The sequence below is a fragment of the Berghia stephanieae genome, chromosome 4 (assembly GCF_034508935.2).
Source record: "Berghia stephanieae isolate SIO BIC M18660-M18661 chromosome 4, UCSD_Bste_1.3, whole genome shotgun sequence".
NCBI lineage: Eukaryota > Metazoa > Mollusca > Gastropoda > Nudibranchia > Aeolidiidae > Berghia > Berghia stephanieae.
Genome location: NC_088363.1, coordinates 7,224,640 through 7,251,530, shown reverse-complemented (window position 1 = coordinate 7,251,530; position 26,891 = coordinate 7,224,640). Strand labels below are relative to the sequence as shown.

General features: G+C 38.0%; 1 protein-coding gene across 1 annotated transcript in view; it reads right to left on the bottom strand.

Moving 5' to 3' along the window:
- Positions 1 to 26,891, bottom strand: part of LOC144969963 (gem-associated protein 5-like) — a 296,403-nt gene that overhangs the window by 266,603 nt on the left and 2,909 nt on the right. The window contains exons 4-16 of the mRNA XM_078909074.1: positions 26,528 to 26,726; positions 24,071 to 24,221; positions 22,727 to 22,823; positions 21,663 to 21,778; positions 21,025 to 21,110; positions 19,475 to 19,554; positions 18,045 to 18,172; positions 16,706 to 16,779; positions 15,719 to 15,912; positions 11,921 to 12,078; positions 11,031 to 11,202; positions 9,812 to 9,978; positions 7,149 to 7,182 (exon numbers count right to left, since the gene is read on the bottom strand). Of these exons, the coding sequence (XP_078765200.1) occupies positions 7,149 to 7,182; positions 9,812 to 9,978; positions 11,031 to 11,202; positions 11,921 to 12,078; positions 15,719 to 15,912; positions 16,706 to 16,779; positions 18,045 to 18,172; positions 19,475 to 19,554; positions 21,025 to 21,110; positions 21,663 to 21,778; positions 22,727 to 22,823; positions 24,071 to 24,221; positions 26,528 to 26,726 (1,656 nt within the window). The remainder of the gene's footprint in view (positions 1 to 7,148; positions 7,183 to 9,811; positions 9,979 to 11,030; positions 11,203 to 11,920; positions 12,079 to 15,718; positions 15,913 to 16,705; positions 16,780 to 18,044; positions 18,173 to 19,474; positions 19,555 to 21,024; positions 21,111 to 21,662; positions 21,779 to 22,726; positions 22,824 to 24,070; positions 24,222 to 26,527; positions 26,727 to 26,891) is intronic.

Sequence of the window (26,891 nt, the reverse complement as noted above, 5' to 3'; positions counted from 1 at the left end):
TAGCATAGATCTAATGACTGCTTTGGAGAAAAAAATACATGTCTTTTGACAGTGTGAGGTAAATCTCTCTCTCTCTCTCTCTCTCTCTCTCTCTCTCTCTCTCTCTCTCTCTCTCTCTCTCTCTCTCTCTCTTCCCCCCCCCCCTCTCTCTCTCTCTCTCTCTCTCTCTACCCACGTGATTTAGGAGGCTTTAAAAACCGTTAACGTTACACATCTGTATGCCAGCCATAACTCTGGTATGAATTGTTACACAATATAGAGTTAACGATTCGATTCGTGGACTAGTGCCAACGCGTGTGGAAATCAAAATTTAAGTCAGTCACGCGCACTCCTTGAAGTGACGTGTGCAGAATTTGGATTTCCCTTGGCTCGTCATAATCGATGCAGTATGGAAATGTTTTCTATACGTTCCCCCATTAAGAGAGTTTTGTTTAAGTTTATTTCAATTCTAATGATGTATTTTGCCCATATTTTTGCATGGGGCAGCGTGGCTCGCCGGTACGGTCTTTAATTCGTACCCGAAAGGTACCGAGTTCGATCACCCGCCGCTGCGCTGTGTGGCCTTGAGCAAGTCATCTCGTCCTACCGCAATTTGCGGCGCTGCACTGCGGCTGACGTCTAGGTTATTCCAGTCTTCCCTTGGAATAGACGCGAGATACAAATTTCCCCTATGGGATGAATAAAGGGTATTTAATCAAATTTAATAACAGATAAAAGATAATAGCTCTAATGATGAATGAATACGATAATTTTAATATCTATTTGAGTTCGCACGAATGAGTGAATGAGTGTAAGACAAGGTTTTGAACAAGTGTGTATGAAACGGTGCCAGACGACGCATGAAAGAAAGTACAAGAAAAAGTTTTTAAAAACATCCCAAAAAATCAGTCTACCTCGACTGGGGATGGAACCTCAGACCTTCTGATTACTCTGTGATGTAATGGTAAACCTCTGACCAGTAATAAGAAAGTCTGAGGTTCGATCCCCAGTAGAGTAGAATGATTTTTTGGGATGTTTTTTCTTTTATTTTTCTTTCTTGCATTGGCTGGCACGTTTCATACACACTTGTTCAGATCTTTCTCTCACACCGGTGCCTGCTGCTTAATTTCTTAGAATGAGTGTAAGATGAGTGCCCATGCTGCAGATCGTGGAGCGTCTACACGTTACGTATACGTTACAGTGCTTCCTCCAAGAAATTGTCAAAAAGGAGGATTTTTTTAGAAGCCCACCTAGGCGGGGGATCCGGGGGCATGCTCCCCCGGAAAATTTTAAAAATTGACATGCAATTAGAGCTATTTGGAGCCACTTTGGCATCAAAATTATTATTTTTTTCAGCGGATATTTCTCTTGGTTTTTGACAAGTGCGGATTTTTTCACGGATCATTAAAAATGCGGAAATCCGCATAAAAGCGGAAAAGAGGAAGCACTTACAACAACTCGCGAAGCCGGTGTCTTGTGGAGTCGTCTGAGGACAGATCGTCGTTTTCCTCCACGCCGTTGGTCGATCGTGTAGGCCGGGAACGTAACCGTTAACTCGCTAATGGCACAACATCAAAGACCGTTTGTTTTTGTTTTCATTAAACAACGGCATTGAAGTAGACCTAAGTACAAATTGTTGTAACGGAGAATATGTTACGTTGGGTTGAGAGTCCTTCCATTACAACAATGAATCCATAACAATTTGGGTTATCAGACCTGTAAACAAGTACACTTTGATATATTTCCATTCCTCACAGAAAGTCGTTTAATCGACAGCAGTCGGCAATTTCACCAAAGTTGAGTTGTGATGTTTACAGACCTGCCTGGTACTACGAAAAATTCATAGAATTACCAAATTTTGGCTTCATTTTCAGAACTTCATGAACATTTCTAAGTCATTAAAATTTATTGAACATAAAAGTTGACTTCAAAGTGCATAATTATAGGGATTTTGTAGTGATATATTATCTAATCACTGAGAAGGTTAATTGTTGATCTGTAAAGTTAACTATGGCGACCACAATTTTTATTTCCTAAAAAGTTACGAATTTTTAGATATTCAAGTAGGCTGGTCTGTGTTTGGAACAACAAAGTAGATTGCGGCGATGTTTCTTTCATGTCGATGGAATGTTGTAGTCTGAACGTGGATGGGGGTTATGAGGGATATGGAACGGTGCTCTGATAAAATACATAAATAAAATTCCCTTGATTCATCGCACAGGGAAATTTGCCTCAAGGGTCTATTCCAAGGGAAGACTGGAATAACCCAGGCGTCAGCAGCAAATTGAGATAGGGTGAGGTGACTTGCTCAAGACCACACAGCGCAGCGGCGGGAGATAGAACTTGGCACCTTTCGGGTACGAAGCAAAGACCGTACCGCTGAGCCAAGCGTACGGTGGGCTATGTGGTGTTACTTTTTCCAGAAGCTTCGGAAGGCTTGTCATGAGACTTTTAGGTCATGGTAGCACCAATAACGGATACTATTGTAAGAGTGCTAGTACAAAAGATGCCCAACAGGCAACTTATACTGTATGTTTGTTTTGTTTTTTAAGGGGTTTACGGCGCTTGCAACACATTTAGGTTATATCAGTGCAAGTAAAAAAGAAGAAAATGGGATAGTTAAAAGTTATAGAATTACAATTAAAGCACCCAAGAAAAAGTAAGACATAAGGGAACTCGGAACAAATAGGGATCAGATGTAGATTCCAAGAGCATACCACCAATGTACCTACTTAGTGGACACAAGAACAAAATCCAACAAAGTGGAATACACTCAAATGCTTACATCATACATTTAAAATAACAAATATAATAATACATAACAGAGAGATGATTGACAAGGAAAAAAATATCATCTCCCAAAACAATAACTATGCATTTGACTGTTTCCCTCCCAGCTAGGACTCCAGCCAGGGGAAGGACAAAATCAAGTAATCTCATTCCAAAAGAAAGACAGAAAGCATATAGGAAAACAGATATAAGGGGATAGAAGACACAGTATGTACCCCCCTGCCCAGTTTGGGAGGTGAGGAACCCCACCCAGGATACTGTATGAAATGGAAATACGGTTCCATATGGCCTGCTGTAGGAATGAATGAGATATTGTGAAGCGCGTTGGGCACGGTTAATCCGTGGAAATGTGCTGTATTATAATAATAATAATAATAATAATAATAATAATAATAATAATAATAATAATAATACTGTACACTTATAGAGCGCCAACATCTCATACAATATGAGCTCTAGGCGCTTAACAAAAATTAAATGTTCTTATAATTTATGATAGTATTTCAATTGCTTTACACCAGTTGCCGATGGTAGAGAGTAACAGTAAGAATGGACAGAGACAGGGGCTGGTGATTGATGAGATCTCAACATCATGGGTAACTCTAGACCCAGTCCTGGTAGATGGATGGGTGGGTAGATGGATGGATAACTCTAGACCCAATCCTGGTAGATGGATGGGTGGGTGGATGGATGGATGGATGGGTGGATGGATGGATGGATGGATGGATGGGTGGGTGGGTGGATGGATGGATGGATGGATGGATGGATGGATGGATGGGTGGATGGATGGATGGACGGATGGATTGGTGGATGGATGGATGGATGGGTGGATGGATGGATGGGTGGATGGATGGATGGATGGACGGATGGGTGGATGGATGGGTGGATGGATGGATGGATGGATGGATAGGTGGATGGATGGATGGATGTATGGATGGGTGGGTGGGTGGGTGGATGGATGGATGAATGGATGGGTGGGTGGATGGATGGATGGATGGATGGACGGATGGATTGGTGGATGGATTGGTGGATGGATGGGTGGGTGGATGGATGGATGGATGGATGGGTGGGTGGATGGATGGATGGATGGGTGGGTGGGTGGATGGATGGGTGGGTGGATGGATGGATGGATGGGTGGATGGATGGGTGGATGGATGGGTGGATGGATGGGTGGATGGATGGGTGGATGGATGGATGTGTGGGTGGGTGGATGGATGGATGGGTGGGTGGATGGATGGGTGGGTGGATGGATGGATGGATGGATGGATGGGTGGATGGGTGGGTGGATGGATGGATGGGTGGATGGATGGATGGGTGGATGGATGGATTGGTGGATGGATGGATGGATGGATGGATGGATGGGTGGATGGATGGATGGATGGGTGGATGGATGGGTGGGTGGATGGATGGATGGACTGATGGATAGATGGATGGTTGGGTGGTAGGATGGATGGGTGGATGGATGGATGGATGGGTGGGTGGGTGGATGGATGGATGGATGGGTGGATGGATGGATGGGTGGGTGGGTGGATGGATGGATGAATGGATGGGTGGATGGATGGATGGATGGACGGATGGATTGGTGGATGGATGGATGGATGGATGGATGGGTGGATGGATGGGTGGGTGGGTGGATGGATGGATGGATGGGTGGATGGATGGATGGATGGATGGATGGATGCGTGGATGGATGGATGGATGGAGGGGTGGATGGATGGGTGGATGGATGGGTGGATGGATGGGTGGGTGGATGGATGGATGGGTGGATGGATGGATGTGTGGGTGGGTGGATGGATGGATGGGTGGATGGATGGATGGGTGGGTGGATGGATGGGTGGGTGGATGGATGGGTGGGTGGATGGATGGGTGGATGGATGGGTGGATGGATGGATGGGTGGATGGATGGATGGGTGGATGGATGGATGGGTGGATGGATGGATGGATGGATGGATGGATGGGTGGATGGATGGGTGGGTGGATGGATGGGTGGGTGGATGGATGGATGGACTGATGGATAGATGGATGGATGGGTGGTAGGATGGATGGGTGGATGGATGGATGGATGGGTGGGTGGGTGGATGGATGGATGGATGGGTGGATGGATGGATGGATGGATGGATGGACGGATGAGATGGGTGGATGGATGGGTGGGTGGGTGGATGGATGGATGGGTGGATGGATGGATGAATGGATGGGTGGGAGGATGGATGAATGTATGGATGGATGGGTGGGTGGGTGGATCGATGGATGGGTGGGTGGATGGATGGATGGAAAGAACCGGGATTTTTCTGGAATAATGTCCCCATCAACTTGGCGTACTTAAGGAAAACTAAAATTTGATATTTGTGACCTAAAGTGTCAACGCGGATTAAATGCTGGTGTCACAGAGATGCTAAAGGGTGATGTTAATGGTAATAATGATGATGATGATATGGGGGAGGAGCCTGAGGAGAAGAAGAAGAAGAAGAAGAAGAAGAAGAAGAAGAAGAAGAAGAAGAAGAAGAAGAAGAAGAAGAAGAAGAAGAAGAAGAAGAAGAAGAAGAAGAAGAAGAAGAAAAAGAAGAAAGAAGAAGAAGAAGAAGAAGAAGAAGAAGAAGAAGAAGAAGAAGAAGAAGAAGAAGAAGAAGAAGAAGAAGAAGAAGAAGAAGAAGAAGAAGAAGAAGAAGAAGAAGAAGAAGAAGAAAGAAGACGTTGAAGAAAACACAAAGGTTTGTATCACGTAGTCCAGATGAGACATTGTGACATTGAGCTCCATTCTCAGGTTTAACAATTAACGTCAAGACCAAGGTCAATGTCATTCCATTAATATTGATACAGGGGATTAAATGTGTTATGCCAGTACGCATGGTCCATGGCCATCAATCTTATTTACCAAGAAAACAACCCCCCCCCCCTCTTCCCCACCTTCTCCTCCCATTAGAATTCATCCCGCTGTCCTCCTTGTTTGTTTGTTTGTTGATTTATCTGTTTTTGATGTTTTAAAAAGGCCCATAATAGACGAGTATCTATATCTATTTCTATTTCTATTTTCATATTTTGTCATAAACATATTTTTGTTTGTTTGGCTTTTCATGCATCTTCTTTCGTTGTTTTTTTGGGTTTTTTTTTTTTTTTTTTTGGAGAGTTTTTGTTTTTAAAGCACCCCCCCCCCCTCCACCAGCAAAGTCATCAATCCAACCAAGGACTGACAACGTCACTCGAGTCTCTATCATTACATGATACACAGAAATACTCGTAATAACATTTTATTTTTTAATAAGCCTCTGAATATAAAAAGTTGACTTTTGAGGTTTGTACGTTAATCAATATTTTTATTTTATTTTAAATAGGCATTCAGACAAATATATAAAATATTGAAGGATTGTACTTTTTGTTTGTTTGTTTGTTGCTTTAGGTCTCTTCCAACACAATTGAGGTTATATGAGAGACCGCTGAAACAAAAAAACAAGCAATCTAACAAAAATGGTACAAATGTAAATCAAAATCATAACCTAAAGATATCATAAGCTAAATTATAAATAACCAAGAACAAACAGGCAGATGATTTACAGAAAAAAATAATATCCCCTGTCAAAAATACAATCACAAACCAAAGAGAGGCTAGTAAAGAGAAGAAGAAACGACATCACTATCGGATCGTACACCCATGCGAACATCATAGGTATATGATTCAAGGGTGATGCTCCCATCCAACCACCCACGAAGGATTGTACTGAAATCACGCTGGAAGATGTTAGAGCTGAAAATAACATTCAGGCAAATGACAGTGAAAAAAAAAAGCCAACACGCCCCCGTATTATTATTATTATCATCATCATCATTATTTATTATTATATTATTATTTTATTATTATTATTATTATTATATTATTATTATTATTATTATTATTATTATATTATTATTATCATATTATTATTATTATTATTATTAATCATTATTATTATATATTATTATTATTATTATTATTATTATTATTATTATTATTATTATTATATTATTTATTATTATTATTATTATTATTATTATTATTATTATTATTTTATTATTATTATTATTATTATTATTCATTATTATTATTATTATTATTATTATTATTATTATTATTATTATTATTATTATTATTTATTATTATTATTATTATTATTATTATTATTATTATTATTATTATTATTATATTATTATTATTATTTATTATTATTATTATATCATTATTATTATTATTATATTATTATATTATTATTATTATTATTTTATTATTATTATTATTATTATTATTATTATTATTATTATTAGGCATATACAGGATTTTCAGAATTTAAGAAGCTAAGATAAGAAAAAGGGAATAACCACAAAGCAGCAATAAGGATGTAAAGACTTACCTTCTATATCTTCATTTTCCTGCATCTTGTCAACCTGAAAAAGCAAACAAACAAAACAAAACAGAACATAAGTTTTTATTAAGGCAATATGGATTATAATGTGATCAATCTTTTCTAAATGGTATTGATGCATTGCGCTTATGCAAATTACTCACAACTTTTCCCCTGCCGGATATAACCATGGGTGCAAGCAACTGGACCTCAAAAAGCCTGCAAGTCTACTTATGACCAGACATATAATCTGAAAAGGCCTGCAAGATTCACAGACTTACCTCGTCATTTGAGGTCTTGTTCTCAGCATCTAGTCTTCATAATAGTAGTCCACAATTGTTGTATGTTTAATCCAAAGGTTGTAATGCAGTAATTTGTTAAGTTTCTTGTCACAAGTTGCACAATTTTAAAATATACAAAAATAAATTTAAAAATTAAAGTGTCCATCACAGTTTCAGGGGATAACATAGGGTTATGTTTGTTTTGGTTTTTTAGTAAAGAAGTCCATGATAGGTGTCAATCAAATCCAAATCGCAAAAAGCCGGTGACGTTTTTTTCGGTAATCCATCGGCCGGCACTCTTGCACCCGTGGATATAACGTACCAACACACAAAACTGTGCGTAACCTTCACCGCTTATAGTCTGATTGATACAGTTTAGTGAGACCTACTCATAAAAATGCCTGGCTAAAAACAATAACAAAGAGGTGAGCGACGTCAATTTTGTTCTATCTATTATATCCAGGTTAACTCTCTCCTTACCGACCATTTTCAGTGTTTTCCCAAAATGGCAGGCTTACCCAGCAGAAAAATGGATTTTTTAAACTCCAACAATCTCTCTACAAAACAGCTTTATGTTCTTATTAATTAAACAAAGAACACTGTGATGTACAAAATATATCTGAATAAGAAAAAATGTATATTGTGTCGTTAACAAATGTGACGATTTTGCTGTAGGTGGTAAGGAAAGGGTTAACCCAATCCATGCTGACATCTACAGCTCTTACTTCATCATCATCATTGCTTTTTTCACCCTGGGTCAAGGTATAGACCACAGACAGTTTCCATCCTTCTCTATCCTGAGCTAACGTTTTTATATCTCCTTCCATGTCTTATCACTTCCTTCATAAATTCTGTCATTGCAGAAACTCCTCGGTCGCCCAAGTTAAAAAAAAGGATGGATGTTATTTGTCCGCCTGTGTTCCTGTAACAATTTGAGTTTTACGGAAGGCGTGTTAACCCTTTGCCAACCCCCAACCTGGAGGACCAGGTGACTCAAAAAGGGGAAGTCACACACCATTAGTCGCCTTTTACGACACGCTGGCTTGGCGTGGGCTATTCTTGCACCCTCTCTATTGAGGGACCCCGGACACCACACATCTCTTATTTACTTACTTACTTATCCGAACCAGCGACCACCTGAGCTCTAGCCCTTCGGTCTTAACATCTACATCTCATGTTGAACTTATCAAAAACGACAGGTAATAATTACATAACCAGTCCTTTAGGACCATTGGGGCCATATAGCTGGAGTTTATAACGGTTTCTATAGCATGAAATGAAAAACAAAAATTGCTTGCAATCCTTTGATGAGGACACTAGTCTATTACAAAGTACTTTCCACCAGATCTAAGAGACCCAGCTTCCCAATCACTGCGGGTGTATGGAGGGGGGGGGGGGTAAATAAAATCTTGACCGCACCCTTGGATCGAATCTGGTTCTTTTGCGTGTGAAGCAAGTGCTCAACCAACTGAGCCCCCCAGGAAATAATATGGTATGGATGAATTACACTAAAAATGAAATTTAGTCAAAATTGGTCATGGGTGATTTACATACCTACAAAAATGGAATTTACAGTCACAATTGGCCATGGATGATTTACAAATTAATAGAAATTCACAGTCACAATTGGTCGGGTGGTTTATACACAAAAAAAAAAATGGAATTTACAGTCAAAATTGACCATGGCTGATTTACACACTAAAAATGGAATTTACAGTCAAAATTGACCATGGGTGATTTACATACTAAAAATGGAATTTACAGTCAAAATTGGTCATGGGTGATTTACACACTAAAATGGAATTTACAGTAAAATTTGGTCATGGGTGATTTACACACTAAAAATGGAATTTACAGTCAAAATTGGTCACGGGTGATTTACACACTAAAAATGGAATTTACAGTCAAAATTGATCATGGGTGATTTACACACTAAAATTGGAATTTACAGTCAAAATTGACCAAGGGTGAATTACACACTAAAATGGAATTTACAGTCAAAATTGATCATGGGTGATTTACACACTAAAATTGGAATTTACAGTCAAAATTGACCAAGGGTGATTTACACACTAAAAATGGAATTTACAGTCAAAATTGATCATGGGTGATTTACACACTAAAATTGGAATTTACAGTCAAAATTGACCAAGGGTGAATTACACACTAAAATGGAATTTACAGTCGACTGTTAGTGTTAATTTATATTTGTTAGTTTTACTGACTTTCATGAAGTCCCGGATTTGTGAATTTAATTTTTGACAAGATGAGAGCAATTTTAATCAATCGTTATTTTAAAGGACCAGTTTTCTGGCCAAAATATTAAATTTCTGGCCAAAATATTGAATACATGTTGGTTTTTTTCTTCAGAGTCTGCAGTTTTGGCCTCACCTGCATCATGAGTTGTCTTTTCTTCATCTCCAGAAGATCCCTGAGCTCCTTCATTTCCAGAGTGTCAAACTCGGAGTCCCCGATGGAGTCAACGCTACAGGACGGATGAACAGTGGCCGCTAACGGGTTTGAACTCGCTTTCTTCTTCTTTGGAGGTTTCTTCTCAACTGATTCATCCATGACATGTAAAATCGGGGAGAGAAAAAACCAAAAAAAAATCAAGCAAAAATTGTGAGCATTTTATACGCTGAAAAATTCTATAAATATGCCGACATATTCAATGAGACAGGAGACAAAAGATGCTATTATATTATAAGTTCTTTTTGACAGAAACGATGATGATACCAATGATGTAGCTACTCGTTTTACACCTGTGTAAGATGACAAAAAGACCTCAAGTGCCTATGTTTTTGTTTTGTTTTTAAGGGTTTTACGGCGCTTGCAACACATTTAGGTTATATCAGCGCCAGTAAAAAGGAAGAAAATAGGATAGTAAAAAGTTCTAGAATTACAATTAAAGCACCCAAGAGAAAGTAAGACAAAGGGGAACTGGGAACAAATAGGGATCAGATGTAGATTCCAAGAGCATACCACCAATGTACTTAGTTTGAGATCACCTATGTCTCATCCGGACAAAAGTACAAAATCCAACAAAGAGAAATACACTCAAATGCTTACATCATAAATTAATAATAACAAATATAATAATACATAACAGAGATACAAGGAAAAAATATCATCTCCCAAAACTAACTATGCATTTGACTGTTTCCCTCCCAGCAGGGACTCCGACCAGGGCCAGGACAAAACCAAGTAATCTCATTCCAAGACAAAGACAGAAAGCATGTTGGAAAACAGATATAAGGGGATAGAAGACAGAGTATGAACCCCCCTGCCCACTATGGGAGGTCAGGAACCCCACCCTGCCTCAAGTGCCAAGATACCACACAAGAACTGAGATGTGAAAAGGATTTAGAACACCTGAGCTTCATCGCAGCAGACCGTCATCAATGGAAAGAACTCACTCAACAAATCAGAGAAGCTGCCAATGTGTTCCAGTCCAAAAATTAGGAGGCAATCGGCAATAAGTCAAGTAAGTCAAGTTGACAAAATATGAGTAAAGTAATGTCATTTCTAAAAAGACTTGAACCCAGGATCTTCCGATCCAAAGTCGAGTGTCATTCCAGTAGATCACATAGCCACCCAAGTAATGTCTCACCTGTAGACAGATCCCCCTTTGTCTGATTGGACAATCTCCAGACACGCATCAGGTAATCACTGCCAGCAGTCATGATGAGATCGGGGTCAAGACTGCTCCATAACACTGTGTGTAAACGATCATTGTGTTCTCTGTAGCACACCATCGCCTCGGCTGTCTTCACATTCCACACCTGAAGGAAGGACAAACAAATTTTTAAAACTGATACTAAGCTGCTAGAAGCTGTGGACTGTCAAAAGTAAATTAAAAAACAAAACAAAATTAAAAAATAAAAAAATAGAGTTTTTATATAGCTTAATATCCCTTCCTGACGTGGCTGAAAACGGTTGCCAACATGCCATCACGCGGTTGCTAGAGCTCACATCGTGACTTTTTAATCTATGTATTTTTTATGAGTATTATATGCAGTGTTTTAACAAGTTTACAATGTAATACCCTACAAACTGTGGAGTGATCCTCTACAATATTGGAGGTTTCCAATAGAAGAAGAAGAAGATCCACTTCACGTTATCAAAGCGCTTTACAAAGGGTCAGTCCCTGACCAACAGCAACACATAACATGTAGAACAAGACATGACTCTGTTAGGTGATATTACACATTTTTTTTCCTACAGAGACAACGCTGTTAACGACCAGGTTCTCATTTTACACCTGATTATGGTGAGAGAATGTGAGTAAAGAGCCAAGTTGGTGTCTCGGAGTTATAGCACTATATAAGGTTTCAGCATTATAATTTAGGGTGATTTTGTTGCACATTTATTTATGCTGATTATCATACTAAAAATCCACCGAAATCCGTTCATGGGGGGGGGGGGGGGGGGGGGGGGGGGAGGAGGAGGAAGGTTATTGCTCCCTCTAAAACTTAATGATATTCAGTATAGAGTACTCACAATGGCAGTCCAATCAAATGACACACTAACCAAATGTGCGTCTTTGTGTAGGCTCCAACACATGTCAGTCACTCTCTTGCTGTGACCTTTCAACACGCGTAGTGGCTGTGTTAGAGTGGTGTGTTTGCCCTGACACGCCTGTTCCATGGCCAAGTTTTCTGGGTTACAAAATGAACAAAAGGGAATATAGGTAAGATCAGATCAGATAGAGTAACAGGTAGAATGGAACATGATGCACATGTGACTGTGACTCATCTATTGTTTTTTGTTTTTATTTTAAAGGGTCTTACCACGCTTTCAACACATTAAGGTCATATAACGCCAGTAATAAGGAAGAAAATGGAATAGTAGAAAGTTCTAGAATTACAATTAAAGCACCCAAGAAAAAGGAAGACATAGGGGAATTGGTTCAAATAGGGAACAGATGTAGATTCCAAGAGCACAATATCAATGTACTTAGTTTGAGATCACCTAAAAGTCTCATCCAGACACAAGCACAGGTCCCTACTAAGAGGAATACACTCAAATGTTGACAAATCATAATATCAGTGCATAACAGAGATCTGATTTACAAGGAAAAAAAAAACATCATCTCCACAAAACTAACAATACATTTGACCGTTTCCCTCTCAGCCAGAGTATCTGGCCAGGGCCAGGACAAAACAAAGTAATCTCATTCCAAGACAAAGACAGAAAGAATGTTGGAAAACAGACATAGGGGGATAGAAGACACAGCAAGTGCCTCCCTGTCGACGATGGGAGGTCAGGAACCCCACCCAGACTCATCCTATCAAAGTTGTAGTAGAAGTAATAATAATAATAATAATAATAATATATAATAATAATAATAATAATAATAATAATAATATAATAATAATAATAATAATAAAAATATAATAATATAATAATAATAATAATAATAATAATAATATAATATATATTAATAATAATAATAATAAAAAATAACTATATAAACTTCTTTTAAAAAAATAGGGTCGACTTGAAGCATTTGAAATGTGAGTATATAGAAGACTGTTGGAAATATCCTGGACTGCGTTAATTAGAAATGAAGAATTGCTAAATCTCATAGGCAAAGAACGATAACTGTTGGGAAGAATCAGGAAAAGGCAAATGAGATTTTTCTGACATAATAATATTATGAAGAGGGGACGGAATTGAAAATTTGGGAACATCAGGATTTGTAGAAGGACAGCGAGCACGAAGAGGACATAGAATGACATTCCGTAACAATCGATGATAAACACAAATACACAAAACACACGAGATGCTATGAAAACAGATTAACAAGGTGGAGAATGGTCAGCAATGCACCTGAAAGGGCAGGTGTTATGGTCTAAGGGAGATAAGTACTATATTATTATTATGCTAAGAGTTATCTTATTATTATTATTACTATTATTATTATTATTATTATTATTATTATTATTGTTATTATCTTTATTATTGTTATTATCATTATCATTATTATTATTATTATTATTATTATTATTATTATTATTATTATTATCATTATTATATTATATTATCATATTATAGAGAGAGAGAGAGAGAGAGAGAGAGAGAGAGAGAGAGAGAGAGAGAGAGAGAGAAAATACGTAGGAGTGAAATATCTGTTCAATCTTACAGTTATCGTTTAACATTATAACAAGTGTAACTAAATGACAAATTGCCATATTTATGGACAATAAAGATCTATTATTATTATTATTATTATTATTATCATCATTACTATCAGTATTATTATCATCATTATCACTACTATTTTAATTTCTTTTTTCCCCTATTACAAGAGCTGTAACCTAACAATAATTGCCTATTTGGACAATAAAGATTATCATTATTATTATTATTATCTCAAATCATTGGTCACGTGCCTAACTCATGGACCTACATTAAGCTGATTGGACGTGTCTGTGGCTAGAAATAGAAGTGACCGGTTATTTTATATTCTAATGAGATGTCATAGTCTTGTGAGAGTATGGACGTGTCTGTGGCTAGAAATGGAGGTGACCAGTTATTTTATATTGTAATGAGATGTCATAGTCTTGTGCGAGTATGGACGTGTCTGTGGCTGAAATGGAGGTGACCGTTATTTTATATTCTAATGAGATGTCATAGTCTTGTGAGAGTATGGACGTGTCTGGTGCTAGAAATGGAGGTGACCAGTTATTTATATTCTAATGAGATATCATAGTCTTGTGAGAGTATGGACGTGTCTGTGGCTAGAAATGGAGGTGACCGGTTATTTATATTCTATGAGATGTTAAATGTTTGTAATATGGGACGTGTGTCGCAGCTAGTAAAGGGAGATGAACACGATTTATTTTTTTCCTGTTATGAATGTCATGTCATCTGCAATGAGTCTATGGACTGGTTGGCTAAAATGAGTTGAGGTTGTTCATTTTACTTCTATTGAGTTCATATCTTTGAGAGTATGGACGTGTCTGTGGCTAGAAATGGAGGTGACCGGTTTATTTTATATTCTAATGAGATGTCATAGTCTTGTGAGAGTATGGACGTGTCTGTGGCTAGAAATGGAGGTGACCGGTTATTTTATATTCTAATGAGATGTCATAGTCTTGTGAGAGTATGGACGTGTCTGTGGCTAGAAATGGAGGTGACCGGTTATTTTATATTCTAATGAGATGTCATAGTCTTGTGAGAGTATGGACGTGTCTGGTGCTAGAAATAGAAGTGACCGGTTATTTTATATTCTAATGAGATGTCATAGTCTTGTGAGAGTATGGACGTGTCTGTGGCTAGAAATGGAGGTGACCGGTTATTTTATATTCTAATGAGATGTCATAGTCTTGTGAGAGTATGGACGTGTCTGTGGCTAGAAATGGAGGTGACCGGTTATTTTATATTCTAGTGTTATGTTTAAATGTTTGTAAATATGTCGTTGACGTGTGTACGCATTGCTTGTAATATATGTTAAATTGTTTCAACACCATTGTATTGTTCTTCCTGTTTTATCAACTGTCATGTTCATCCTCCAAATCGACTCCTATGATCCTGGTTGGCTCAACAATGAAAGTTGAGGCATCTAGTTCACTCAATTACTCTCTATCTTGGCTCACTACATTTTGAGATGGTGAGCCTTGATCCCTCTAACTATTAGGTTCATTTTATATTACGGCCTGCATTGTCCTTTTGACTCATTATTGTTGCTTATTTTAAAGGGTTTTTACGGCGCGTGCAACGCATTGTCATATCAGTGCCAGTAAAAAGGTAGAAAATGGGAATGTAAAGTTAAAAGTTCTAAAATTACAATCAAAGCACCCAAGAATAAGTAAGACAAAGACTATCAGCGTACTCAGTTTGAGACACCTAAAAGTCTCATCCAGACACAAGTACAGGATCCCACTAAGAGGAAAACACTCAAATGTTTACAAATCATATATTACATATGTAAAACTAAAAATAATGCAGTGCATAACAGAGAGATGATTTACAAGACAAAAAATATCATCTCCAAAAACTGTAACTATACATATGACTGTTTCCCTCTCAGCCAGGGTCGGGACAAAGCCAAGTAATCTCATTCCAAAACAAAGACAGAAAGCATGTTGGAAAACAGATATAGGGGATAGAAGACACAGTAAGTGCCTACCTGCCCATCATGGGAGGTCATGAACCCCACCCAGCCATTTTGACTTCTGACAATGTGGTTATCTGAATCCTCTACAATCAACCCATAACAGCAGACCATACAGACACAGAATGAATGAATAAGAGACTTTAAAATTATAAGTAGTACACAAGCTACAGTCTTACCATCCAAGGGAGATAAATCATGTATAGAAATAAACTGATCATTGCCAGCAAGAGCTACCCAGTTTCTGTAGGCAGACGTATGGGACGTCTCTTCAGTGGCTTGGGGATGCCAGCGGACACAGTTTACCAGCTTGGTGTGGCACTGAATAGAACACGCCAGGTGCAAGTCTGGGAATTTGTAGATGTCAACAGATCTGTTAGGATAAAAGAAACAAATTATGCAAACAGATAAAAGAGGGGAATGGATGAACAGTTGGGCAATGAGCACGACAGGTGGGTGTATGTTTACCCAAATGACCACTCCTGTAAAGAATAATAGCCTAAATAAGCCCAGAAGACACCAGCAAAACATTATCTTTCAACTAAGAACACAACACATACCGCTCAACAGCCATTTAACCCTCTCCTTACCAACCACAGGAAAATCGTCACATTCGTTACGATACAACCAACATTTTTCTTATTCAAATTTCTTTAGTACATCAAAAAATGTAAAGAAAATGAACAGTGTGTTGTAGAGCATGTGCTGCTATTGTGCCTGAGTGATAAAAATATATATTTTTGTGTTAGTTGGGTGTGAAGTTTTGAGGAAAATCCTGAAAATGGCTGGTAAGGAGAGAGTTAAGCAAAATTCCAAAAGCCACGTCCCATTCCTGTCCCCATATGTCAACACCCCAATGAAACAGTAACACACCACTTGCTTGAATGTCAACCTCTTGAAGACCTGAGATGCACATTCCTCCCACCAAATCCAAACATCAGTAACACATTGTATAGTCACCTGGAACAACTACAAAAGACGTCTAACTTCTACGTCATGGCACAAGACTGAAGGGCTAGAGCTCAGAGGATCACTGGCTTAGAAAGTAAGTATATGTATCTATATAATATAGTAAAGACCATCTCAGGGTATCTATGCCAACAATATTTTCAGTCTACAGGACTAATGGCTAAATTTTAATCCAGAACAAGTTATGAAAAACTCACCCATTCCCCGATCCTATAGCCAATTTGGTGTGGTCATGTGACCACGACAACTCACTCCTGGCCACTTCTTCTATCTGGACACATGGAGAAAAAAAAAGAGGCAATAATATCTAACATACTCAATCCAGCTAAATACATATAAAATTACAAACATAGGAATCGAGGTTTGTTTTATTTTTTGTTGTTGTATCAAGGCTGGATATTTAAGAAAACAGTAAATTCATGGAAAATGGACAAAAATATATAACTATAAGCGAAAAAATTCTAAGCTGTTAGAAACTTCCAAAATGAACAAAATACTGAACAATAAATCCTTTCAGGCTAAAAACCCTTCTTCAGCCAACAATAAAATAATCAAGACAATAATACTATCTGGATTTTACAGGACGCATTACTGTTTTCATTGTCTCCAAGCCATCTGATGAAGGGTTTTGAGCCTGAAACATTCCTTGTTCAGTACTTTGTCCTTTTAACGAAGCTGGTATAATATACTCAGTTTCACCATTCAATACTATTAACATGTAAAGGACGGTGTGTCATTCTAAATTATCCTAAAGCATTGGCTTCACACGGGGTGTGTATACAAGCAGGTCTGAAAACTGAACAAAATTATGGGCTTGATTTAACATGGTTGTCATGGACAAATATTTTGTGTTGGTTTGAGAGTATTTCCATTACAGCAACCAGCCCGTAACAATTTGGGTTATCAGACCTGCAAATATGTAGACGACAGCTTCACAGCAATGGAATTCAGCATTGTTCAAAAGAAGTTGTGATTGGCTCATAAAAGGGGTTCATAGTTGGTTTCTTTAAGCACAGACATAGTAGCAAAACAAAAACAAAATAAAAAAAGGAGTAACACTTTGCCAGATCACTGTTAATATACTTTTTTATTTTACCAGCACAGCAGAATTAGCAACACAAACGCAAAAAAAAAAAAAAATAAAAGGAAAAAGTCACACACGACCTGACCACCATTAAAATAATTTTTAACTTTTTTTTTACCAAAACAATAATAGCAACACAGAAAGGAAAAAAAAAACAGATGTCACCCATTACCTTGCGACTATGTGGTCTAGTGTTATGACACTCGCTTTCGGATCGGAAGGTCCTGGGTTCGAGCCTCGTGCGCATAGTTGAGTCTTTGGAAAAGGCTCTTTACTCACATTCTCTCACCGTACTCAGGTGTAAAATGAGTACCTGGCCGTTGTAATATCGCCTAACAGGCGTCATGTCCCATCCTACATGTTAAATGTTGCTGTTGAACAGGGACACTTGTAAAGCGCTTTGAGCACATTTAGTGGATATTGCGCTATATAAAGCTCAATTTTTTTTTTACCTTATCGCCATTAATATCCTTTAGGCACTCCATAACATTGATGGCATCTCTCTTGCGGTCATCCGTGGATATAAAATGCTGTAAGACAATGCCATCTCCTACAGAATAGACGGCCATTTTATCTTCCCCTGAAAAAAAACAAACAAAAACAAAAAGAAAACAAGTTTATGAAAAAGCACAATAGGCTTCATATGTGACACACTGTCTCCATCCTGTGTGTTATGTCACAGACTATCAGATGTGGACAAGTGAATTTAAACTGAAATAGATCCAAAATTTAAAAAATACATTTCACTCCAGATAATCGCAACTCGGTTAATCGCAACATTTTCGCTGATCCCAAAATGTTGCGATTATCTGGAGTGGACTGTACTAATTCAATACTAATCTGATAGAAGCTGTGGACTGTAAAAAGTAATGACAAAAATGAATAGAATAAAATACCAATAATTACAGAACGTTTCAGGCTTAAAATCATTCTTGAGCCAATAACAAAAAACAATGAAAACATGAATACACTATTTAAACTCCAGGCAGGTGGCAAAGTTTACATTCCAAGATCTCATTACTTGGTGACAAGACATGCCAAATAACATCTGCCAGACAGATGAAACATATCAATGCACAAAACTGTGTGTAACATTAAACGTTGATGTACAAAATTGTGTGTAACATTAAACGTTGATGCACAAAACTGTGTGTAACATTAAACGTTGATGCACAAAACTGTGTGTAATATTAAACGTTGATGCACAAAACTGTGTGTAACATTAAATGTTGATGCACAAAACTGTGTGTAACATTAAACGTTGATGCACAAAACTGTGTGTAACATTAAACGTTGATGCACAAAATTGTGTGTAACATTAAACGTTGATGCACAAAATTGTGTGTAACATTAAACGTTGATGCACAAAACTGTGTGTAATATTAAACGTTGATGCACAAAACTGTGTGTAACATTAAATGTTGATGCACAAAACTGTGTTTAACATTAAATGTTGATGCACAAAACTGTGTGTAACATTAAACGTAAACAGTCAGATTAATAGATTGGATGCAAGAAGCCCATACAGTTTAGTTTACAGAGTTGTGGTGCTAGGCCAAAACTCCTCTCTTTGTGTTGGATGCTTTGAGGAGGTCTAGAGTAAATGGTTGGCGTCTTCTTTTCCTTCTTCACCATAATCACACATGCCAGTTTTATCTATTTGGAGTTTTGTGCATGTGGTCTTTCAGGAGATTGTGTCCTGTTTGTAGTCTAAAAAATGTGACCTGGTCTTTTCTATCTTAAAAATAGTCTTAAAATCTGTCTACTTGCTAGACAAAGGGGAATTGAAGCCTTATCCAACTTTTTCATTGTATTTTTATCGATATTTTGCATGAAATTCGACAGATTGTTCAAGTTTGATCTACATTATCTATCTCCTCACCTGAGTCCTTTTTCACTGGGTATGCCCAACACACGACATACACTGTTTTCTTGTGGAATGTACTGGAAAGAATTGGAGGCCTGAAAATAAAGAAATGAATATGTAAATAAATAAATAATTATGATTATTATGTTTGATAAGAAAAAGAAAAAATCCTAGCCGAAAGCCTAGTTGTCCTTTAGAAAAATAATGACCATGAAGAAGAGTTTATAATAACAATAACAATGCTGAAATCTTATATAGCAATGTAAGTCCTTAACATCTGACTCTAAAAAAAATAATAATAAAAAAATTGAGCTTTTAAATAGCGCAATATCCGCTTAATGTGCTCAAAGCACTTTACAAGGGGTCCCTGACCAACAGCAACACATAACATGTAGAACGAGACACGACGCCTGTTAGGCGATATTACAATTTATTTTTCAGACAGAGACAATGCTGTTTACGGCCAGGTACTCACTTTACACCTGAGTACGGTGAGAGACTGTGAGTAAAGAGCCTTTTCCAAGGACTCAACTAAATGCCGAGTGAGGCTCGAACCCAGGACCTTCCGGTCTGAAAGCGAGTGTCATACCACAAGACCACATAGCCGCACAAGAAATGATGACCATGAAAAAGAGTTTATAATAACAATAAAAATTCTGAGATCATATAAAGCACTGTAAGTCCTAAAAGTCTGACTCTAAGCACTTATGTCTGACTCTAAGCACTTAAACTATAAATTACATATGCTTAAACACACACACACACACACACACATACATACATATACATAACACAACACCAACTAGGCACCTGTCTTGCTTCTCATTATACCATTTACAAAAATCAAAACATTTCGAAGCAAACACTTAAAATCCGCACAAAGATTCTTTTCTACAAACACTCGTTCTGTGGTAAGCAGTTCCACACAGATGATGAGAATTGGTGGACCCCGATGGTGCAGAGTGATTTGAGTGTTAGTGAATAATACAATCTACTCTATCTTCACCATCAGGTACTTGATGCAACCGCAAGTGATCGCCAATGTTCTCCATCTTAAACTTAAACTGAATGAGTTGCATTCTGCAGCCCTGGGGCTTAAGTTCTCTTTGCACAGTTCTTATCCAGGTTGCTTTAGGTCTACCTCAGTTCTTTTTTTTTCATTGAGGAATCCAGCATCATGTTGCCCTCAGGGTGTGATAATAATAATAATTAATAATAATAAAGTGAGCTTTATATAGCGCAATATCCACTAAATGTGCTCAAAGCGCTTTACAAGGGGTCCCTGGTCAACAGCAACATTTAACATGTAGGACGGGACATGCTGCCTGTTAGGCGATATGACAATTTTTCGGACAAAGACAACGCTGTTAATGGCCAGGTACTCATTTTACACCTGAGTACGGTGAGAGAGTGGAGTAAAGAGTCTTTTCCAAGGACTCAACTATGCGCCGAACGCGAGGCTTGAACCCAGGACCTTCCGACCCGAAAGCGAGTGTCATACCACAAGACCACATAGCCGCACAAAGATGTATGTACTATTCCCCCAGGATTCATTCAATACCTACCGCTTGGCAAAGACATTGAAGACTCCAACCCGACCATCCTCTGATCCAAAAGCCAGTAATCCTTCTTTCTCTGGATGCCAGGACACCTGGATAAAACAAACAAAGTACGGATGAAGTCACAGAAAAAGGACGTAGGTGTGTATTGAATTCAATATCAAAGCAATTCTAAGCTGTGGACTGTAAAAAGCAATGAACAAAAATGAATAAAATATTTTCTAAAAATAACAAAACAGCAAATACATTTTGGGCTCAAAACCCTTCTTCAGCCAACATAATGAATTATAAATAATAAAAATATACAATAATGATTTTAAGGGTTGATAAATATATTAATAATATAAGCAGCAACCAAATTCCACTAAACCATTGGCTCGAAGTACGACATTTACAAAGGGATCCCTGTTAGCATAAAGGACAAGACACGTAACCACATTACACGAGACATGATAAGGACTTTAGGACCAAGAACAGTACCCAACTTTTTTTCCCAAAGAGATGCCAAATCACTTTAACAGCCAGTAACTTCATACTTAAAGTTCTTGATTTCCAAGATCAAATGAACAAATACAGAGGAAAAATGTGTCCAAATGGCAATCGAGTGCTCAAGGGTTAACATACAATGTACCAGTTCTACTCACAGAGGTGATTTTGGTGCGTGACCCGTAGTTCAAACTGATCACGTCTCCGGCACTGTTTTTACTCCCCTGGTTCCAGATCAGGATGGTGTTGGTGCCTGAGCCAATCGCAACGTAGCCTTAAAACAACAACAGAGAATGTCAGATAGAAATGAATACAAAACATTTCAATATTTGACTAAATAATGCCTTAACGGGGGATACTGATAGCTCAGCTGGTAGAGCGCTAGTCTCATACGCACGGAGAATGAGTTCGATCCCAGGTGAAGTAGAGGATTTTTTCTGACTCCCCATCCCCCCTGTTCACCCAGCAGTGAGGTGGTAGCTGGGTCAGTAAGATATGGCGGAAAGTACATTGCAACATACTAGCATCCTATCCAAAGGGTAGCAAGCAATTGTTATTGTCCTTTTCAATATGAGTAAACTGATAAACTCATACTACCTTAGCCCACGTTGCGTCTTGCTGTATGTCTGAATGAATTTGGTGAAAGAAAATGGTTTCAAAACAGATCAGAATGAGAACATTAAAGTTTTTAGAAGTATAAAAAAACAAAATGTACTCTATGCAATAAATAAACATATACTTTATCAAATGTCATAAGAATAATAATTGAAAGGGTGTCCTAATAGCTCAGTTGGTAGAGCACTCCCTTCACACGCAAATGGACAAGATTATCATGTGTACGTTGAGATTTTTTTTCTGACCCCCCCCCTGCACACCCAGAGTGATTGGGTAGCTGGGTCTGTTAGATCTGGTGGAAAGTACTTTGCAGCAACTGCTATTGTCTATTTCATGCTATAGACACCAGGATAAACCTGGTCTCCATGGGCCTCATGGATCTGAAGGACTTTAGAAAAAAGTCAAATGGAATAGAAGATTGAATTCAATAAAAGAGAACAAATGATGTTAACATTTAGGATTTCCCAGTTGTCAACAACACACGACCCATGTTTTGTTGACAAAGGAAAAATCTGAAACATCTGTATCATCTGAGTTTGTTTATCAAATTGCATTCCACTGTTATTTAATTGTAAGACAAGTAATCCAGCACTACAATGACCAATACCTGGGTCGATAGGCGAGGCTCTAATGCAGAATATGTGTCCCCCAATGGTGGGCATGGAGCAGACGGCACTCAGGCTATCAACGTCCCAGACACTCACCTGGTTTGCCAGATTGGAAAAATAAAGAAAAGAAACATAAGGCCTTATTGACGTTCATTAGACAGTTTAATGTGTTTGTTTTACTTATTATTGGAAATGGAAATGTGGTCAATTGGAAATGTTTGAGTATGAGGAAAACAGCGAGTAATTCCAGTGGACAAGAAATGGAAATGTGGTCAATTGGAAATGTTTGAGTATGAGGAAAACAGCGAGTAATTCCAGTGGACAAGAAATGGAAATGTGGTCAATTGGAAATGTTTGAGTATGAGGAAAACAGCGAGTAATTCCAGTGGACAAGAAATGGAAATGTGGGCATGGAACAGCACTAGGCTATAAGTAGAAACAGCCGGTATTGCCATTTGGAAAAATAAAAAAAAAATAACATAGACATTTGAATATCTTATTATTGGAAATGGAAATGTGGTCAATTGGAAATGTTTGAGTATGAGGAAAACAGCGAGTAATTCCAGTGGACAAAATAAATAAAAAATAAACAAATAGATAAATAAATAGGTGAATATTTAATAAATACACAAACTTTTTAAAAATCAAATAAATAAATAAATCAATACATAGGTAAATGAATAGATAAATAAAGACACAATTAGAAAAAAAATTAAATTTAAAAAAAGATACAAATTTAATACATATGTAAAATACTATATAAGATAATATAATATAATTCCCTTTTTCATCCCATGGGGGAAATTTGTCTCTAGGGTTTATTCCAAGGGAAGACTGGAATATCCCAGACGTCAGCCCCAGTGTAGCGCTGCAAAGTGAGCTAGGGCGAGGTGACTTGCTCAAGGACACACAACGAGGTGGGTAGTCGAACTCGGTACCTTTTGGGTACGAAGCAAAGACTGTACCACTGACCCACGCTGCCCCCGCGAATAAATAAATAAATACACAAAATAAACAAAAATAAATACCCTCCCCCAAATTAGACTGGAGGACTGGAACCCTCAGGGCAGAAGATCAAGGGGAAGGCCACGGGGAACACGGAGAAAAGTTAAAGAAACTGATATACAGAGAGAAGTGATAAGACATGGAACGAGTTTCAAAAGTTAGCTCAAGATAGAGAGAGATGGAAACTGACTGTCTGTGGCCTATACCCTGACTCAGGGTGAAAAAGGAAATGATGATGATGTTGATGGTAATGATGATGATGATGATGACATGATGATTTTGATGATGGTGATGATGACTGGAAGCAAAGTAAAATGAAAGACAGAGCAATAACCTACCACTCTGTCCAGGGAAAAGGAGGCAAGTTTGGAGTTGCCGACAGGAACGACATTGAAAATCTTCTTGTTAGGCAGAGTCAGTTTTTTACTGGCAAAATGCTGGGATCTGTGTTGTGGCTTCAGGCGTAAATTCCACACGATCAGATCTCCACTGTCAATGGAATAACAAGAAAATACATATCATGTAGCCCAATCCATATGTCAATCTCACTATAATGTGGCCCAATCCATTTGTCAATCTCACTATAATATGGCCCAATCCAAATGTCAGCCTCACTATAATGTGGCCCAATCCATTTGTCAATCTCACTATAATATGGTCCAATACATATGTCAATCTCACTATCATGTGGCCAATCCATTTGTCAATCTCACTATCATGTGGCCCAATCCATATGTACAATCTCACTATAATATGGCCAATTACATATGTCAATTCACTATCATGTAGCCAATCCATTATGTAAATCTCACTAAATGTGGCCAATCATTTGTCATTCACTATAATATGGCCAATCCTTGATCAATCTCACTTCATGTGGCCAATCCATTGTCAATCTCACTATCATGTAGCCCAATCCATATGTCAATCTCACTATAATGTGGCCCAATCCATTTGTCAATCTCACTATAATATGGCCCAATCCAAATGTCAGCCTCACTATAATATGGCCCAATCCTATGTCAATCTCACTATAATATGGCCCAATCCATATGTCAATCTCACTATCATGTGGCCCTATCCATGTGGCCACATGATAATAATATTAATAATAATAATAATAATAATAATAATAATAATAATAATAATAATAATAATAATAATAATAATAATAATAATAATAATAATAATAATGCACATTTAAGTTGCGCAACCTATCCCCCTGGTAGGAGGCTCTGGGCGCATAACAATCTCACTATCGTGTGGCCCTATCCATATGGCAATCACACATTATGTCGGAATCAATAAAAGCACTGTAGTCTGATGGAGTGGAAGCCACAATTTTATTAACAAAGACAGATAATGTGGATGTTTTGGGTTTCCCCTTTGTCAACAAAACACTTAGTGTTTTATTCATCATGTGTTGTTGACAAAGGTGAAACCCAAAACATCCACATCATTGAACTTCCATTTCATTTGACTACTATTATTTATTTCTTGGAGCTTCAACAGTTGCTTGTTATGTCCAAATGAAATAGATCCAAAAAAAATTGAGCTAAAGTAAAAATAATCAAAATAAAAAAATATCCGAGCCTAGAAGTACTTGAAGTACAAAACACAAACTGAATTTTTTAAAACTGATCTTTTATACAGCGCAATATCCACTAAATGTGCTCAAAACGCTTTACAAAGGGTCCCTGACCAACAGCAACACTTAACATGTAGAATGAGACATGACGTCTAAGAAGGCCATTTTACAATTTTTTTTAATGGCCAGGTACTCATTTTACACATGAGTACGGCGAGAGAATGTGAGTAAAGAGCCTTTCCCAGGGACTCAACTATGCGCCGAGCGATGCTCGAACCCAGGACCTTCCAATCCGAAAGTGAGTGTCATACCATTAGACCACATAGCCCACACAGTTCACTTCAATGAAAATATTTTCTCAATCTAAATAAAATCTGCGTAGCGCCAGTCTCCAATGAATGTGCTCAATAGCGCTTTACAAGATAAGTGAGAATTTAAAGAAAATTAAACATTACAACTGTAGATGATCAATTAAGTTATGCTGATACAGATAGAATATTGAATTTATTAATCAGACTTGTAAAACTGTAGTCCTTCAGAGACATTCGGTCCATGGAGCCGGAGTATATCCCAGTTTCTATAGCGTGAAAAGGACAATATAGCAATTGCTTGCTATCCTTTGGATAAGATGCTAGTCTATCGCAAAGTACTTTCCGCCAAATATAAGAGACTCAGCTACCCATTCACTGCTGGGATGACAGGGGGGTCAGAAAAAAAAAATCTTGACTGGACCCGGGAGCGATCTCGGTCCCTTTGGTGTGAAGCGAGTACTCTACCAACTGAGCATGGGTGCCAGCAGGAAGAAGTGCTGAAACCTGAAACTAAAATCTCGACACTTTGCCAAACCTGAAAATGTTCCTACTGAAAATGCAGCCTAAACTTTGCTCTTATTTCATCACCGTTTTTATACCATTATTAAATGATTACACAGCAAACATATTGACACAATGAGGAAATTAATTTGATTTTAAAACTAACTTATAATACATAGTGAAATACTCACAGTGCAGTTGTCTCTCTCTAGGGGAGCCAAAGAACAGAGAGAGACAGAGAGTACCAGAGGTACTCCCTCAACAATTTTTGAAAAATTTAGTGATGGACACCGCTTTTAGGTTATTTTACTCAAAACACTGAAACCGGAGGTATTTGACTTGGAGATATTGCAAAACCGGAATTCCGGCATGAACCGGATTTCCAAGACGTTTACCTGGCAGATGTGAATACAACGGAGTCGGACTGACCCAGCGGCCAGCAGACGTCAATCCACTGTTTTTTGGACATGAAATCTGGGACATCTGAAGAGTAATGTCGTTGTGATTCTTTGTATAGAACTTGCTTTCCTGTCAAGCTGCTCCAGACCTTGATGAACCGACGGCCAGCCGTCACAACAAGACAGCCGTTTGAATCTGGTTGGTGGAAGTAACGTAAAGTTATCAAATTAAATTGGATGACTCAATGTGACTATCCCTGATCACCCCCCCCCACCCCTTCACACACACACACACAGACACACAATTATTTCATGTTGGTAGCTATACTTGTGTGAAATTTACAGTCAAAATAATCAGAAT